Here is a 16,101-nt window from a genome sequence, read left to right on the forward strand (position 1 = left end):
GAGCCCTGGCTGCGCTCTGCGCGTTTTCCTGTGCGCCTCTCTCGTTGCTGCCGCTCGTCCTGAACCCCCGGCTGTGCTTTACCCTCTCTCTCTTTTTGTTTTCCGTCGACGCCGCTCGGTCTTCAACCCCCGGCTGCACCCTGTGCACTTTACCCTCTCTCTTACCCTGTCGACGCTGCTCGGCCTTTTCTGTGCCATCGGTCGGCTCCAGCCGCCGCTGTCCGGGAAGGGTCTGCGCTGTACCTGGTGCCAGCCTGTTGCTGGATCGTCGTGGCTGGAGAACCAAGCCCAGCTCTCAACAGCCTCCACTGCGATGCTCACTCTCTGCCGGATGACTGGGCGGTTGCTCGTGGTCGACGCCCGTGCTTCTGGCCTCGACTCCTTCCACTGTCCTCCAGGAGCGAATCCTTGGGAGGAAATGCAGAGTTGCAGGTAGGTTCAAATCGACCTCGTCGCCACTATTAAATCCGTGAATCTTAAGGTATGGTGTTCTTCAATAAGTAGACGGAGACTGCAGCTCAACAATCAACAGGTGTTCACTGGATGAGGGTAGTCTAAAAACTAACAGTACAGATGCCTGCTCAGGGCTTAGATACAGGTGTGGTCACTGCCGGTACTACAGTATACAGGAGCTGTAAGAGTATTTCTCTCTTAAAGGTACATACACTACAGTAAGTTCAGTCACCTTGATCTGTCGTATGTTCAGGTGTTCACTGTGATCTGTCTAACGGCCCATCTATTGATTAATAAGTTTTTTTAAATGTATTTGTTTCTCTATATCTATCCAACTTTCTACCTATTAATCGCTATCTGGTCATTATCTCTTTGCTGTTTGTGGGAGCTTGCTGTGTGCAAATTGGCTGCCGCGTTTCCTACATTACAACAGACACAACACTTCCAGGAGTACTTCATTGGCTGTGAAGCGCTTTGGGGCGTCCTGAGGTAGTGAAAGGCGCTATAGAAATTAAATTTTTAACATAGGATTACACAGGACATACGGCACAGAAACAGGCCATTCGTCCCAACCAGTCCATGCTCCACTCGAGCCTCCTCCCGTCTTTCCTCATCTCAATCTATCAGCGTAACCCTCTATTCCCTTCTCCCTCAGATGCTTGTCCAGCCTCCCCTTAAATGCATCGATACTATTCGCTTCAACCACTCCCTGTGGTAGCGAGTTCCACATTCTCACCACTCTCTGGGTAAAGAAATTTCTCCTGAATTCCCTATTGGATTTCTTGGTGACTATCTTCTATTGACGGCCTCCAGTTATGCTCTTCCCTACAAGTGGAAACATTCTCTCTGTATCCACTCTATCAAAACCTTTCATCATTTTACAGACCTCTATTAGGTCACCCCTCAGCCTTCTCTTTTCAAGAGAACAGAGACCCAGCCTGTTCATCCTTTCCTGATAGGTGTACCCTCGCATTTCTGGTATCATCCTTGTCAATCTTCTCTGCACCCTCTCCAGTGCCTCTATATCCTTTTTATAATATGGTGACCAGAACTGTACGCAGTGCTCCAAGTGTGGTCTAACCAAGGTTCGATACAGGTTTAGCATAACTTCCCTACTTTTCAATTCTATCCCTCTAGAAATAAACCCTAGTGCTTGGTTTGCTTTTCTTTATGGCCTTGCTAACCTGTGTCGCAACTTTTAGTGATTTGTGTAGTGTATGTACCTTTAAGACAGAACTACTTTTACAGCTCCTGTATACTGTAGTACCGGCAGTGACCACACCTGTATATAAGCCTTGCGCATGCCTCTGTACCCCCAGTCTTGAGACTACCCTCCTCCAGTAAATACCTGTTGATTGTTAAGTTACAGCATCCGTGTGGTTATTGAAAAACATCATACTCTCAGAATCATGGATCTAACAGTAGCGACGAGTGTCGATTCGAATCTACCTGCAACTCTGCATTTCCCTTCGAGGATTCGCTCCGGGGGGGCGGTGTAAGAAAGTCGAGGCCAGGAACACGGGCGTCGACCACGAGCAGCCGCCCAGTCGTCCGGCAGAGAGTGAACATCGCTGGGGAGGCTGTGGAGAGCCGGGCTTGGTTCCCCAGCCACGACGATCAGCAAGAGACTGACGACAGGTCCAGCGCAGACCCTTCCCGGACAGCGGCGGCTGGAGCCGACCGACGGTGGAGAGAAAGCCGAGCAGCGTTGACGGGGTAAGACAGAGGGTGAAGCGCACAGGGCGCAGCCGGGGGTTGAAAACCGAGCGGTGTCGAAAAAAAAAAAAAAAAAACAACGCGGAGAGAGAGAGGGTAAAGCAACAGCCGGGTTCAGGACCGAGCGGCGTCGAAGAACGCGCAGAGCACAGCCAGGGCTCAAGGGCTGAACAGTGTCCGCGGGGAGAAGAAGGGAGGGCGCAGGAGACGCCATTGAGCCGCGGAGAAGAAGGAAGAGCGCGGGAGACGCCATTTTTAGAAGCCGCAGCGGAGAAGAAGGGCGAGCGCGGGAAGGAAGGAAAGCACGGGAGACGCCATTTTGTGCCAGCGGAGAAGAAGGGGAAGCGCGGGAGACGCCATTTTTGACAGTTAACTCACACCCAGGGATGCCGAAGAGTGGCAGTATCTCTACGTTCGACAATGAAGTCGAAGATTGGGCGACATATGTGGAACGTATTGAGGTGTACTGCAGGGCGAATGAAGTGCCAGATGCTAATGAAGCACTGGTTTTGTTAAATTCCATGGGTGCAAAAACTTATGGGTTACTGCGAAATCTAATAACCCTAGAGAAGCCGGTAAACAAGAATTTCAAAAGTATAGTGGAAATCCTACAGGACCACTTAAACCCCACACCGCTGCTGATAGCAGAACGATTTAAGTTCCATAAAAGGAACCAACACAAAGACGAAAGCAATGCTGAGTACCTAACGGAACTGCGCAAGCTATCGAAACACTGCCAGTTTGGAGCGGGACTAGCAGATACGTTAAGGGACAAGTTTGTGTGTGGGCTACTAAGTGAAGGAACCCAGAAACGGCTTCTATCAGAAAAGGACCTTACGCTGGACAAGGCTTTCAGTATGGCAGTATCACACGAAGCAGCCGCACGGGGCGCTGCAGAGATACAACGGAGACCGCAAGAATATGGCACCAATGAAATGTCCTATGGAACAGGGAAGTGTTATCGCTGCGGCAGAACAACACACGACCAGAAGGATTGTTGGTTCAAGGACCAAGTGTGCAGACAGCATGGAAAAGCAGGACACATAGCAAGAGTCTGCAGGTCTGGGAAGAAAACCAACAGTAAGAAATCTCCACAGGAGAAGTACAAAAAGGTACACCAGGTGATGGACAGTAGTTCAGACGAACAGAAAAGTGACACAGACTCCGGAAGCAAGGAGCTGGGTTGTCTGAAACTACATAAGGTAACCAAAATGGAGGATCACCATACTATCTGGGTCACGCTCAAGATAGACAGAGTCCAAGTGAAAATGGAATTCGACACAGGATCAGCCCTAACAGTCATACACCAAAGGGACTACAAGCGGCTATTTTCACACATGCCCTTGAAAGCTACAGAGATTGTCTTGAAGACGTACACGGGGCAAAAAGTCTACCCCAAAGGAAAAATAAGGTTGAAAGTGATATATAAAGGCCAGGAAATACCTAAAATGGATATATATGTATTGCCAGATGGAGGACCACCACTGCTAGGACGTGAATGGATCCAAAAGATACAATTAGATTGGCATTCCATACAGGCACTGAAGGTTGAGGCCAAAAAGGATGACGACGTCACACCTGGACGACTGTCAAAAATGCTAACTGACGCAAAAGAAGTGTTCCAGGAGGGACTCAGAACACTAAAAGGCATAACAGCAACGATTAAAATAGAGGAAAACGCATGCCCAAAGTTTCTTAAGGCCAGACCAGTGCCTTATGCGATCAGGCCAGCTGTCGAAGCAGAGCTGGAAGGGTTGAAACGTTCAGGAGTACTGTCCAAAGTGGACTGGAGCGAGTGGGCTACACCCATCGTTCCTGTAATGAAGAGGTCGTTGAGTAATACGCCTGGGGAACCAAAGAAGGTCCGCATCTGTGGGGATTTTAAGGTGACAGTGAACCCAGTCCTTCACACGGTACAATATCCGCTTCCCGAATTGAGGATATTTTCGCCTCGCTATCTGGAGGTAAACGCTTCACCAAAATTGATCTAGCCCAGGCGTACTTGCAAATGGAAGTAGAAGAAGCTTCGAAATAATACCTTACGATTAGCACTCATAAAGGTCTCTATCAATACAACCGGCTGGTGTTCGGGGTAGCCTCGACTCCGGCTATCTGGCAAAGGGCAATGGATCAAGTCCTGCAAGGGATTCCAGGGACCCAGTGTTATTTGGACGACATCCTGGTCACGGGCGAAAATGACAGCAAGCACCTCACCAACTTGGAGAAGGTGCTCACCAGATTGAAGGAGTATGGGCTACGAGCTAATCGCCACAAGTCTGAGTTTTTCCAGAAACAGATCTCGTATTGTGGCCACGTCATTGATGAAGAGGGGTTACATAAATCCCCTGAAAAGATTGAGGCAGTAGTCAAGGCTCCAGCACCGGAAAATGTGTCACAACTGAGGTCGTTCCTCGGGCTGGTAAACTACTACCACAAGTTCTTACCAAATTTGTCCACGGTATTACACCCACTGAACACCCTACTGCAAACAGGAGTACCATCGAAGTGGAATGACGAACGTAGATGAGCTTTCCAGAAGTGTAAAGAATTGATCACATCAAAAGAGGTGTTGGCCCATTTCAACCCAGCACTACCAATTCGTTTGGCATGTGATGCATCACCCTATGGTATTGGAGCGGTGCTGTCGCACAAATTCTCAGACGGGTTGGAGAGGCCAGTAGCCTTTGCGTCTCGGTCACTAACCTCAGCCGAGCGCAACTACGCCCAGATTGACAGGGAGGCCCTCAGCCTAGTATGGGGAGTAAAAAAATTCAACCACTATCTGCATGGGCAGAAGTTCACCTTGCTGACTGACCACCAACCACTTGTCTCCATCTTTAATCCGAAGAAGGGCGTTCCAGTGATGACTGCACAACGGTTACAAAGATGGTCCCTGTTTCTAGGGGCGAATCAATATGAAATAGAATATAAAGGCACGAAACAGCATGGGAACGCTGATGGGCTATCGCGCCTGCCACTGCCTACTGTGGAGGAAGCACCAGCAGTGGACCCTATCGAGATATTTTATTCGTCAATAATTGAACGATTGCCAGTAACGAACGCAGATATAGAGAAGGAGACCCGCAATGATCCGACGCTGTCTCGGGTATATGATTTGACGGTGAGAAGATGGCCAACACATGGCGACTCACTGTTGCCAGCATTCTCATCCAGAAGAGAACAGCTGTCAGTATGCCAGGGGACAGTGATGTGTGGATCCAGAGTGGTGATTCCACCCAAGTTAAGGGAGAGAGTGCTAAATGAGATACATGAAGGTCATCTGGGGGGAGTGAAAATGAAAAGCCTTGCTAGGGCTTATGTATGGTGGCCGGGAATCGATCAACAAATCGAAGACCTAACCAAGAGCTGCTCAGGATGCCAGAAGGTCCAAAATGCACCACCACATGCCCCTCTACACCCATGGGAGTGGCCCTCCTCTCCATGGCAACGGGTGCATATTGATTTCGCTGGTCCATTCATGGACTCAATGTTCTTAATAGCAGTGGAGCTCATTCGAAGTGGCCTGAGGTGATAAAAATGTCCTCAACCACTACAGAGAATACGATTGCAGTCCTATGGACCATATTTGCCAGAAACGGCTTGCCAGAGCAGATTTGCTCTGATAATGGACCACAGTTTGTGTCAAGAGTTTCGAAAATTTATGAGAAGTAATGGCGTAAGGCATTACACATCCGCCCCGTATCATCCAGCCACAAATGGATTGGCTGAGAGGTTCGTACAAACCTTTAAGAAGGCGATAAAGGCCATGTGCGATGATGAAATTCCACTACAGCATAAGGTGGACAATTTCTTATTAGCCTACCGAAACGCGACACATGCAGTTACCAACCAGACCCCGGCCATGATGTTCTTTAACCGAAGGTTGAGATCTCGTCTGGATTTGCTCAGACCAAATGTGCGAAAAAATGTTGAGGACAAACAATTCCAGCACATCAATGAGAAGTCGACAAGGAGCTTCAATGTAAGGCAACCAGTCGTGGCCTGTAACTACCAAACAGAGAAATGGCAACCCGGAACGATATGCACAAGGCAGGGGCCATTAATGTACACAGTGGATGTCGGGTAGAACATTGTGAGACGCCACGTCGACCAGATCTTAGCGTCACAGGAACGATTCAACCCCATGTCTCGAGTACCTGGGGATGAACCCGACATACCGGTAGCATCTACCTCAGAACCAGTAGCAGTGGAAACCGATGAACTACCCGATGAAAAGGGGCCAGAATCGCCTCTGCACCAAGAACGAGAACCTCAGGAAAGGCGCTATCCCAAAAGGGTCAGGAAGCCGCCCCAAAGACTGAATCTATAAATGGACTATTGTTGTTTAATGTACATGTTAAAGTGTTAATTGTTATTTGAATATTAGGGGTACTACTAATCTAAAAGGGGAGGAATTGTAGCGTATGTACCTTTAAGACAGAACTACTTTTACAGCTCCTGTATACTGTAGTACCGGCAGTGACCACACCTGTATATAAGCCTTGCGCATGCCTCTGTACCCCCAGCCTTGAGACTACCCTCCTCCAGTAAATACCTGTTTATTGTTAAGTTACAGCATCCGTGTGGTTATTGAAAAACATCATACTCTCAGAATCACGGATCTAACAATTTGTACTTCGAGATCCCCTTGTTCCTCTAGCCCATTTTGATTGTTATTTTCCAAGTAGAATGTGACCTCCCTATTTTTCTTATCAAAGTGTAACACCTCACATTTATCTGTGTTGCATTTCATTTGCCAATTATGTTCTTTGTTTCTCGCTTTTATTTTTGCAGAGCTAAGACTCTCGTCGCCCACATTGGTGAACAGAACACCGAAGTTGATGAAGGCACTGAGCAGCATATTGCGGCCTCCAAGGTCATCAGTCACCCCTCCTACAATCCCAGGACAATCAACAATGACATCATGCTGGTCAAGCTGTCAAAACCCGTCCGGTTCAATAGCTACGCCAGACCGATCCAACTCTCCAGCACCTGCCCTTCCGCCGGGATGCAATGCCTGATCTCGGGCTGGGGAAATCTCCTCAACGATGGAGGAGGTGGGTGGACATGATGCGGGACATCCCCTCGGCAGCCCACAACACGTGCGATTGGGGGACTTTCACACTTGCGTTTAATGTCACCGAGAGACAAGGTGTTAAAGATGTCCTGGCCAACCCTCAGCCCCCAACCGACCTCATTACATAAAACAACTCGTCTGGTCAGTAAATTCATTGGCCACTAGAGCAGGTCAGAGGTTGGGTATTCTGCAGCGAGTGTCTCACCTCCTGACTCCCCAAAGCCTTTCCACCATCTACAAGGAACAAGTCAGGAGTGTGATGGAATACTCTCCACTTGCCTGGATGAGTGCAGCTCCGACAACACTCAAGAAGCTCGACACCATCCAGGACAAAGCAGCCCGTTTGATTGACACCCCATCCACCACCTTAAACATTCACTCCCTCCACCACCGGCGTACCGTGGCTGCAGTGTGTACCATCTACAAGATGCACTGCAGCAACTCGCCAAGGCTTCTTCGGCAGCACCTCCCAAACCCGCGACCTCTTCCACCTAGAAGGACAAGGGCAGCAGGCGCATGGGAACACCACCACCTCCAAGTTCCCCTCCAAGTCTCCCACCATCCTGAATTAGAGATATATCGGCCGTTCCTTCATCATCGCTGGGTCAAAATCCTGGAACTCCCTCCCTAACAGCACTGTGGGAGCACCTTCACCACACGGACTGCAGAGGTTCAAGAAGGCGTCTCACCACCACCTTCTCAAAGGCAACTAGGGATGGGCAATAAATGCTGGCCTTGCCAGCGACGCCCATGTCCCATAAAATGAATAAAACTTTTTTTTGAGGGATCTTGCTGTGCACAAGTTGGCAGCTCTGCTTGTCTATATACTGACAGTGATTACACTTCAAAGGTGGCTCATTGGCTGGAAAGTGCTTTGGGACAAGTCTTTCTTGCTGTAGCTCTTGCAAAAGTTGTAACCATTTTACACAGAGCAAGATCCCACAACCGGCAGTGAGATAAATGCCGAAGTAAACTGTTTATGTCTTTTTTAGGTGGTGTCTCTTTGGGGGGGTGTATAAATCATTGAAGGTGTCAGGCCAGGTTATTAATGGAAGAAATTTCCCTGATCCCTCTTCTCTTCCTTCCTGTCATCAGTAGAGTACAGAATCATAGAATCAGAGAATGGTCACAGCACAGGAGGAGGCCATTCGGCCCCTCGAGCCCATGCCAGCTCTCTGCCAGAGCACTTCAGCTAGTCCCACTCCACCGCCCTTTCCCCGTAGCCCTGCAATTTCTTTCCTTCAGGTTCTTATCCAATTCCCTTTTGAAAGCCGTGATTGAATCTGCCTCCACCACCCTCTCAGACAGAGCATTCCAGATCCTGACCACTCGCTGCGTAAAAAAGGTTTCTCCTCATGTCGCCTTTGGATCTTCTGCCAATCACCTTAAATCTGTGCCCTCTGGATCTCGACCCTCCCGCCAATGGGAACAGTTTTCACAGAAGATAGGAGCAGGAGTAGGCCATTCGGCCCCTCGAGCCTGCTCCGCCATTCAATGAGATCATGGCTGATCATCCAAACTCAGTACCCTGTCCCTGCTTTCTCCCCATATCCCTTGATCCCTTTAGCCTTAAGAAATATATCCAACTCCTTCTTGAATATATTTAATGAATTGGCCTCAACTGCCTTCTGTGGTAGAGAATTCCACAGGTTCACCACTCTCTGGGTGAAGAAATTCCTCCTCATCTCAGTCCTAAGTGGCTTACTCCTTATCCTTAGACTGTGACCCCTGGTTCTGGACTCCCCGACCATCGGAAACATCCTTCCTGCATCTAGTTTGTCCAGTCCTGTCAGAATTTTATAAGTTTCAATGAGATCCCCTCTCATTCTTCTAAACTCCAACGAGTATAAGCCCAATTGACCCAATCTCTCTATCTGCTCTGTCCAGACCCCTCATGATTTTGAACACCTCGATTAAATCTCCCCTTAACCTTCTCTGCTCCAAGGAGAACAACCCCAGCTTCTCCAGTCTCTCCACATCGCTGAAGTCCCCTCATCCCTGGAATCATTCTCGTAAATCTTTTCTGCATCCTCTCTAAGGCCTTCACATCCTTCCTAAAGTGCGGGGCCCAGAATTGAACACAATACTCCAGTTGAGGCCGAACCAGTGTTTTACACTGATATGGGCATCCCGTGTGACTGTAGCCAATCCTAGATCGAATAACCTTTTCTGAATTGTGTTCTTTTATCAGTTGAGTACCCCGCTGACCTTCAGTGTCTTGACATCCCCGTGTTGCCTACCCGCACGTGTAGGAAGTCCTACCCTGGGCAGATCTCGAGGAACATGTTCTGCGCCGGATTTCTCGAGGGTGGGAAGGACAGCTGTCAGGTAAGGACGGATAGACCCGGTCAATGCATAATAGCAAGTGCCTTCAGCCTCCATCCTGTTCCATCGCTTCAAAGCTGCTACCTACACACTTTCAGATTCAGAGAGGGACATAATCCCAGTTTTTCCAAGGCTCCATTCGGATTGAAACATAGAAAGATAGAAAAATAGGAGCAGGAGTCGGCCATTCAACCCTTCGAGCCTGCTCCGCCATTCAATGTGATCATGGCTGATCCTGTATCTCAATACCATATTCCCGCTCTCTCCCCATACCCCTTGATGACTTTTGTGTCTAGAAATCTATCGATCTCCTTCTTAAATATATTCAGTGACTTGGCCTCCACAGCCTTCTGTGGTAGAGAATTCCACAGGTTCACCACCCTCTGAGTGAAGACATTTCTCCTCATCTCAGTCCTAAATGTCCTACCCCGTATCCTGAGACTGTGACCCCTCGTTCTAGACCCCCCCCCAAGCCAGGGGAAACATCCTCCCTGCATCCAGTCTGTCTAGCCCGGTCAGAATTTTATACGTTTCAATAAGATCCCCTCTCATTCTTCTAAACTCTAGTGAATACAGGCCGAGTCCACCCAATCTCTCCTCATACGACAGTCCTGCCATCCCCAGGAATCAGTCTGGTGAACTTTCGCTGCACTCCCTCTATGGCAAGTTTATCCTTTCTTAGGTAAGGAGACCAAAACTGCACATAGTACTCCAGGTGTGGTCCTGATTTATGATACCAGGGTCCAAACTGAACACTTCAAGGCAGAGAGCTCTGTGTATGTTTTGGGCTTTCTCCCAATGCTGCTATCCTGTATTCATGATGAAAATATATACGCATGTTGAATCTCCTATGGGCCCTTCTACATGTCGTGTAGAGATAGGTGCTCACAGGATGAACAATTGCCCCTAGTTTATAATGTAAGAAAATATATATACAGCCTCTGTTCTTGTTAAGGCCCTGGTCAATGGTGAGCCCCAAGATGCTGATGGTGGGGGATTCAACAATGGTAATGCCGTTGAACGTCAAGGGGAGGTGGGTAGACTCTCTCTTGCTGGAGATGGATTCCGTCTGGACCATGCAAGGTCCAGCTGCCTCATTAAAGCTTTCCGTGCCTTTGTACCTCCAGACTCGACGACTACAACACACTCCTGGCCGACCTCCCATCCTCTACCCTCCGTACACTTGAGGTCTTCCAACACTCAGCTGCACCAAGTCCTGTTCACCCATCACCCCCTGTTGCTCGCTCACCTACACTGGCTCCCGGTCCGGCAACGCCTCGATTTCAAAATTCTCATCCTCGTTTTCAAATCCCTCCTCACCCCCTCCGTATCTCTGTAACCTCCTCCAGCCCCTACAACCCTCCCTATCCCTGTAATCTCCTCCAGCCCCTACAACCCTCCCTATCTCTGTAACCTCCTCCAGCCACTACAACCCTCCCAATCTCTGTAACCTCCTCCAACCCCTACAACCCTCCCTATCTCTGTAACCTCCTCCAGCCCCTACACCCCTCCCTATCTCTGTAACCTCCTCCAGCCCCTACAACCCTCCCTATCTCTGTAACCTCCTCCAGCCCCTACAACCATCCCTATCTCTGTAACCTCTTCCAGCCCCTACGACCCTCCCTATTTCTGTAACCTCCTCCAGCCCCCTGCAACACTCCCTATCTCTGTAACCTCCTCCAGCACAACAACCCTCCCTATCTCTGTAACCTCCTCCAGCCCCTACAAACATCCTTATCTCTGTAACCTTCTCCAGCCCCTACACCCTCCCTATCTCTGTAACCTCTTCCAGCCCCTACAACCCTCCCTATCTCTGTAACCTCCTCCAGCCCCTACACCCCTCCCTATCTCTGTAACCTCCTCCAGCCCCCACAACCCTCCCTATCTCTGTAACCTCCTCCAGCCCCTACAACCCTCCCTATCGCTGTAACCTCTTCCAGCCCCTACGACCCTCCCTATTTCTGTAACCTCCTCCAGCCCCCTGCAACCCTCCTTATCTCTGTAACCTCCTCCAGCACTACAACCCTCCCTATCTCTGTAACCTCCTCCAGCCCCTACAACCCTCCCTATCTCTGTAACCTCCTCCAGCCCCTACAACCCTCCCTATCTCTGTAACCTCCTCCAGCCCCTACAACCCTCCCTATCTCTGTAACCTCCTCCAGCCCCCTACAACCCTCCCTATCTCTGTAACCTCCTCCAGCCCCTACAACCCTCCCTATCTCTGTAACCTCCTCCAGCCCCTACAACCCTCCCTATCTATGTAACCTCCTCCAGCCCCTACAGCCCTCCCTATCTCTGTAACTTCCTCCAGCCCTGCAACCCTCCCTATCTCTGTAACCTCCTCCAGCCCCTACAACACTCCCTATCTCTGTAACCTCTTCCAGCCCCTACAACCCTCCCTATTTCTGTAACCTCCTCCAGCCCCCTGCAACCCTCCTTATCTCTGTAACCTCCTCCAGCACTACAACCCTCCCTATCTCTGTAACCTCCTCCAGCCCCTACAACCCTCCCTATCTCTGTAACCTCCTCCAGCCCCTACAACCCTCCCTATCTCTGTAACCTCCTCCAGCCCCTACAACCCTCCCTATCTCTGTAACCTCCTCCAGCCCCTACAACCCTCCCTATCTCTGTAATCTTCTCCAGCCACTACAACCCTCCCTATCTCTGTAACCTCCTCCAGCCCCTACAACCCTCCCTATCTCTGTAACCTCCTCCAGCCCCCTACAACCCTCCCTATCTCTGTAACCTCCTCCAGCCCCTACAACCCTCCCAGATGTCTGTAACCTCCTCCAGCCCCTACAACCCTCCCTATCTCTGTAACCTCCCCCAGCCCCTACAACCCTCCCTATCTCTGTAACCTCCTCCAGCCCCTACAACCCTCCCAGATCTCTGTAACCTCCTCCAGCCCCTACAACCCTCCCTATCTCTGTAACCTCCTCCAGCCCCTACAGCCCTCCCTATCTCTGTAACTTCCTCCAGCCCCTACAACCCTCCCTATCTCTGTAACCTCCTCCAGCCCCTACAACCCTCCCTATCTCTGTAACCTCCTCCAGCCCCCTACAACCCTCCCTATCTCTGTAACCTCCTCCAGCCCCTACAACCCTCCCTATCTCTGTAACCTCCTCCAGCCCCTACAACCCTCCCAGATCTCTGCGCTCCTCCAAATCTGGCCTCTTGAACATCCCCGATTTTAATCGCTCTAGAATTGGCGGCCGTGCCTTCAGCCGCCTGGGCCCCGAGCTCTGGAATTCCCTCCCTAAACCTCTCCGCCTCTCTCTCTCCTCCTTTAAGACGCTCCTTAAATCCGACCTCTTCGACCCAGCTTTTGGTCGCCTGTCGTAATATCTCCTGATGTGGCTCGGGGTCAAATTGTGTCTGATTTACGCTCCGGTGAAGCGCCCTGGGACGTTTTACTACGTTAAAGGCGCTATATAAATACAAGCTGTTGTATTCTTATTCGGTGCTAATTTACTCACTCACAGGGGGATTCAGGGGGACCTATGGTCTGCAACGGAAAACTGGAAGGAATTGTCTCTTGGGGAGCCGGATGTGCCGAGAAGAATTATCCGGGTGTCTACACGAAAGTCTGCAACTACATCGCTTGGATCACGAAAACCATGGACAATAACTAGAAATCACTGGACCACATGGGATCCCAATGATCTGAATTCAATGTCAATAAAATGACCACACTTTAATAAAATCACTGGTGAAGCAATTCTTATCTTACTGGTCCAAGTGTTTAGAGGAAGGCTTGCATCTATATCTCACACGACCATGTCCCTCAGGAGCCTCATGGCACAGGATAAGTGCCTCAAAATGTTAGCAGTCAGCCGGGGTCTCAGTGGGTCGCACTCTCTCGTCTCAGTCAGAAGGTGGTGGGAACGAGTCCCCACTCCGCAGACTTGAGCGCAAAAAATCTAGGCCGACACGCCCCACGCAAGTACTGAGGGAGCGCTGCAGTCAGCGGAGCAGTACTGAGGGAGCGCCGCACTGTCGGAGGGGCAGTACTGAGGGAGCGCCGCACTGTCGGAGGGGCAGTACTGAGGGAGCGCCGCACTGTCGGAGGGGCAGTACTGAGGGAGCGCCGCACTGTCGGAGGGGCAGTACTGAGGGAGCGCCGCACTGTCGGAGGGGCAGTACTGAGGGAGCGCCGCACTGTCGGAGGGGCAGTACTGAGGGAGCACCACACTGTCGGAGGGGCAGTACTGAGGAAGCGCCGCCTGTCGGGGGGGCAGTATTGAGGGAGCGCCGCACTGCCGGAGGAGCAGTATTGAGGGAGCGCGGCACTGTCGGAGGGGCGGTACTGAGGGAGTGCTGCACTGTCGGAGGTTCAGTACTGAGAGAATGCCGCACTGTCGGAGGGGCAGTACTGAGGGAGTGCTGCAACGTCGGGGGGGCAGTACTGAGGGAGCGCCGCACTGTCGGAGGAGCAGTACTGAGGGAGCAGCGCACTGTCGGAAGGGCGGTACTGAGGGAGCGCCACACTGTCGGAGGGGCGGTAATCAGGGAACGCAGAACTGTTGGAGGAGCAGTACTGAGGGAGCGCCGCACTGTCGGAGGGGCGGTAGTGAGGGAGCGCCGCACTGTCGGAGGGGCAGAGCTGAGGGAGCGCTGCACAGTCGGAGGGACAGTACTGAGGGAGCGCCGCAATGTCGGAATCACAGTACTGAGGGAGCGCCGCACTGTCATAGGGTCAGTGCTGAGGGAGCGCCGCACTGTCGGAGGGACAGTACTGAGGGAGCGCCGCACTGTCGGAAGGGCAGTACTGAGGGAGCGCCGCACTGTCGGAAGGGCGGTACTGAGGGAGTGCCACACTGTCAGAGGAGCAGTACTGAGGGAGCGCCGCACTGTCGGAGGGGCAGTATTGAGGGAGCGCCGCACTGTCGGAGGGACAGTACTGAGGGAGCGCCGCACTGTCGGAGGGGCGGTAATCAGGGAGCGCAGCACTGTCGGAGGAGCAGTACTGAGGGAGCGCCGCACTGTCGAAGGGGCAGTACTGAGGGAGCGCCGCACTGTCGGAGGGGCAGTACCGAGGGAGCGCCGCACTGTCGGAGGGGCAGTACAGAGGGAGCGCCGCACTGTCGGAGGGGCAGTACTTAGGGAGTGCTGCACTGTCGGAGGGGTAGTACTGAGGGAGCGCCACACTGTCATCGGGTCAGTGCTGAGGGAGCGCCGAACTGTCGGAGGGACAGTACTGCTGGAGCGCCGCACTATCGGAGGAGCAGTACTGAGGGAGCGCTGCACTGTCGGAGGGACAGTACTGAGGGAGCACTGCACTGTCGGCGGGCGGTACTGAGGGAGTGCAGCACTGTCGGAGGGGTACTACTGAGGGAGCGCCGCACTATCGGAGGGGCAGTACTGAGGGAGGGCCGCACTGTCGGAGGGGCAGTACTGATGGAGCGCCGCACTGTCGGCGGGGCGGTACTGAGGGAGAGCCGCACTGTCGGAGGGGCAGTACTGAGGGAGCGCTGCACTGTCGGAGGGGCAGTACCGAGGGAGCGCCGCACTGTCGGAGGGGCAGTACTGAGGGAGCGCCGCACTGTCGGAGGGGCAGTACTGAGGGATTGCTGCACTGTCGGAGGGGCAGTACTGAGGGAGCGCCACACTGTCATAGGGTCAGTACTGAGGGAGCGCTGCACTGTCAGAGGGCCAGTACTGAGGGAGCGCCGCACTGTCGGGTGGGCAGTACTGAGGCAGCACCGCACTGTCGGAGGGACAGTACTGAGGGAGCGCTGCACTGTCGGATGGACAGTACTGAGGGAGCGCCGCAATATCGGAGGGGCAGTACTGAGGGAGGGCCGCACTATCGGAGGGGCGGTAATGATGGAGCGCCGCACTGTCGGCGGGGCGGTACTGAGGGAGAGCCGCACTGTCGGAGGGGCAGTACTGAGGGAGCGCTGCACTGCCGGAGGGGCAGTACCGAGGGAGCGCCGCACTGTCGGAGGGGCAGTACTGAGGGAGCGCCGCACTGTCATAGGGTCAGTACTGAGGGAGCGCCGCACTGTCGGATGGGAAGTACTGAGGGAGCGCAGCACTGTCGGAGGGACAGTACTGAGGGAATGTCGCACTGTCAGAGGGGTAGTACTGAGGGAGCGCTGCACTGTCGAAGGGGCAGTACTGAGGGAGCGCGGCACTGTCGGAGGGGCGGTACTGAGAGAGCACCGCACTGTCGGAGGGGCGGTACTGAGGGAGCGCCACACTGTCGGAGGGGCCGAACTGAGGGAGCGCCGCACTGTCAGAGGGTCAGTACTGAGGGTGCCCTGTACTGTCAGAGGGGCAGTACTGAGGGAGCGCCGCACTGTTGGAAGGGCGGTACTGAGGGACCGCCACACTGTCAGAGGAGCAGTACTGAGGGAGCGCCGCACTGTCGGAGGGGCAGTATTGAGGGAGCGCCGCACTGTCGGAGGGACAGTACTGAGGGAGCGCCGCACTGTCGGAGGGGCGGTAATCAGGGAGCGCAGCACTGTCGGAGGAGCAGTACTGAGGGAGCGCCGCACTGTCGGAGGGGCAGTACTGAGGGAGCGCCG

General features: G+C 52.5%; 1 protein-coding gene across 1 annotated transcript in view; it reads left to right on the forward strand.

Moving 5' to 3' along the window:
- The window catches only part of LOC147109997 (trypsin-3-like), a 93,630-nt gene extending 80,340 nt beyond the window's left edge, over positions 1–13,290 (forward strand). Inside the window, exons 3-5 of the mRNA XM_086004233.1 lie at positions 6,964–7,226; positions 9,438–9,574; positions 13,054–13,290. Of these exons, the coding sequence (XP_085860359.1) occupies positions 6,964–7,226; positions 9,438–9,574; positions 13,054–13,203 (550 nt within the window). The 3' untranslated portion in view covers positions 13,204–13,290. The remainder of the gene's footprint in view (positions 1–6,963; positions 7,227–9,437; positions 9,575–13,053) is intronic.
- The last annotated feature ends 2,811 nt before the right edge of the window (positions 13,291–16,101 follow it).

The sequence above is a fragment of the Somniosus microcephalus genome, chromosome 12 (genome assembly GCF_052327205.1).
Source record: "Somniosus microcephalus isolate GS21.2 chromosome 12, FLI_Smic_1.0, whole genome shotgun sequence".
Lineage (NCBI taxonomy): Eukaryota > Metazoa > Chordata > Chondrichthyes > Squaliformes > Somniosidae > Somniosus > Somniosus microcephalus.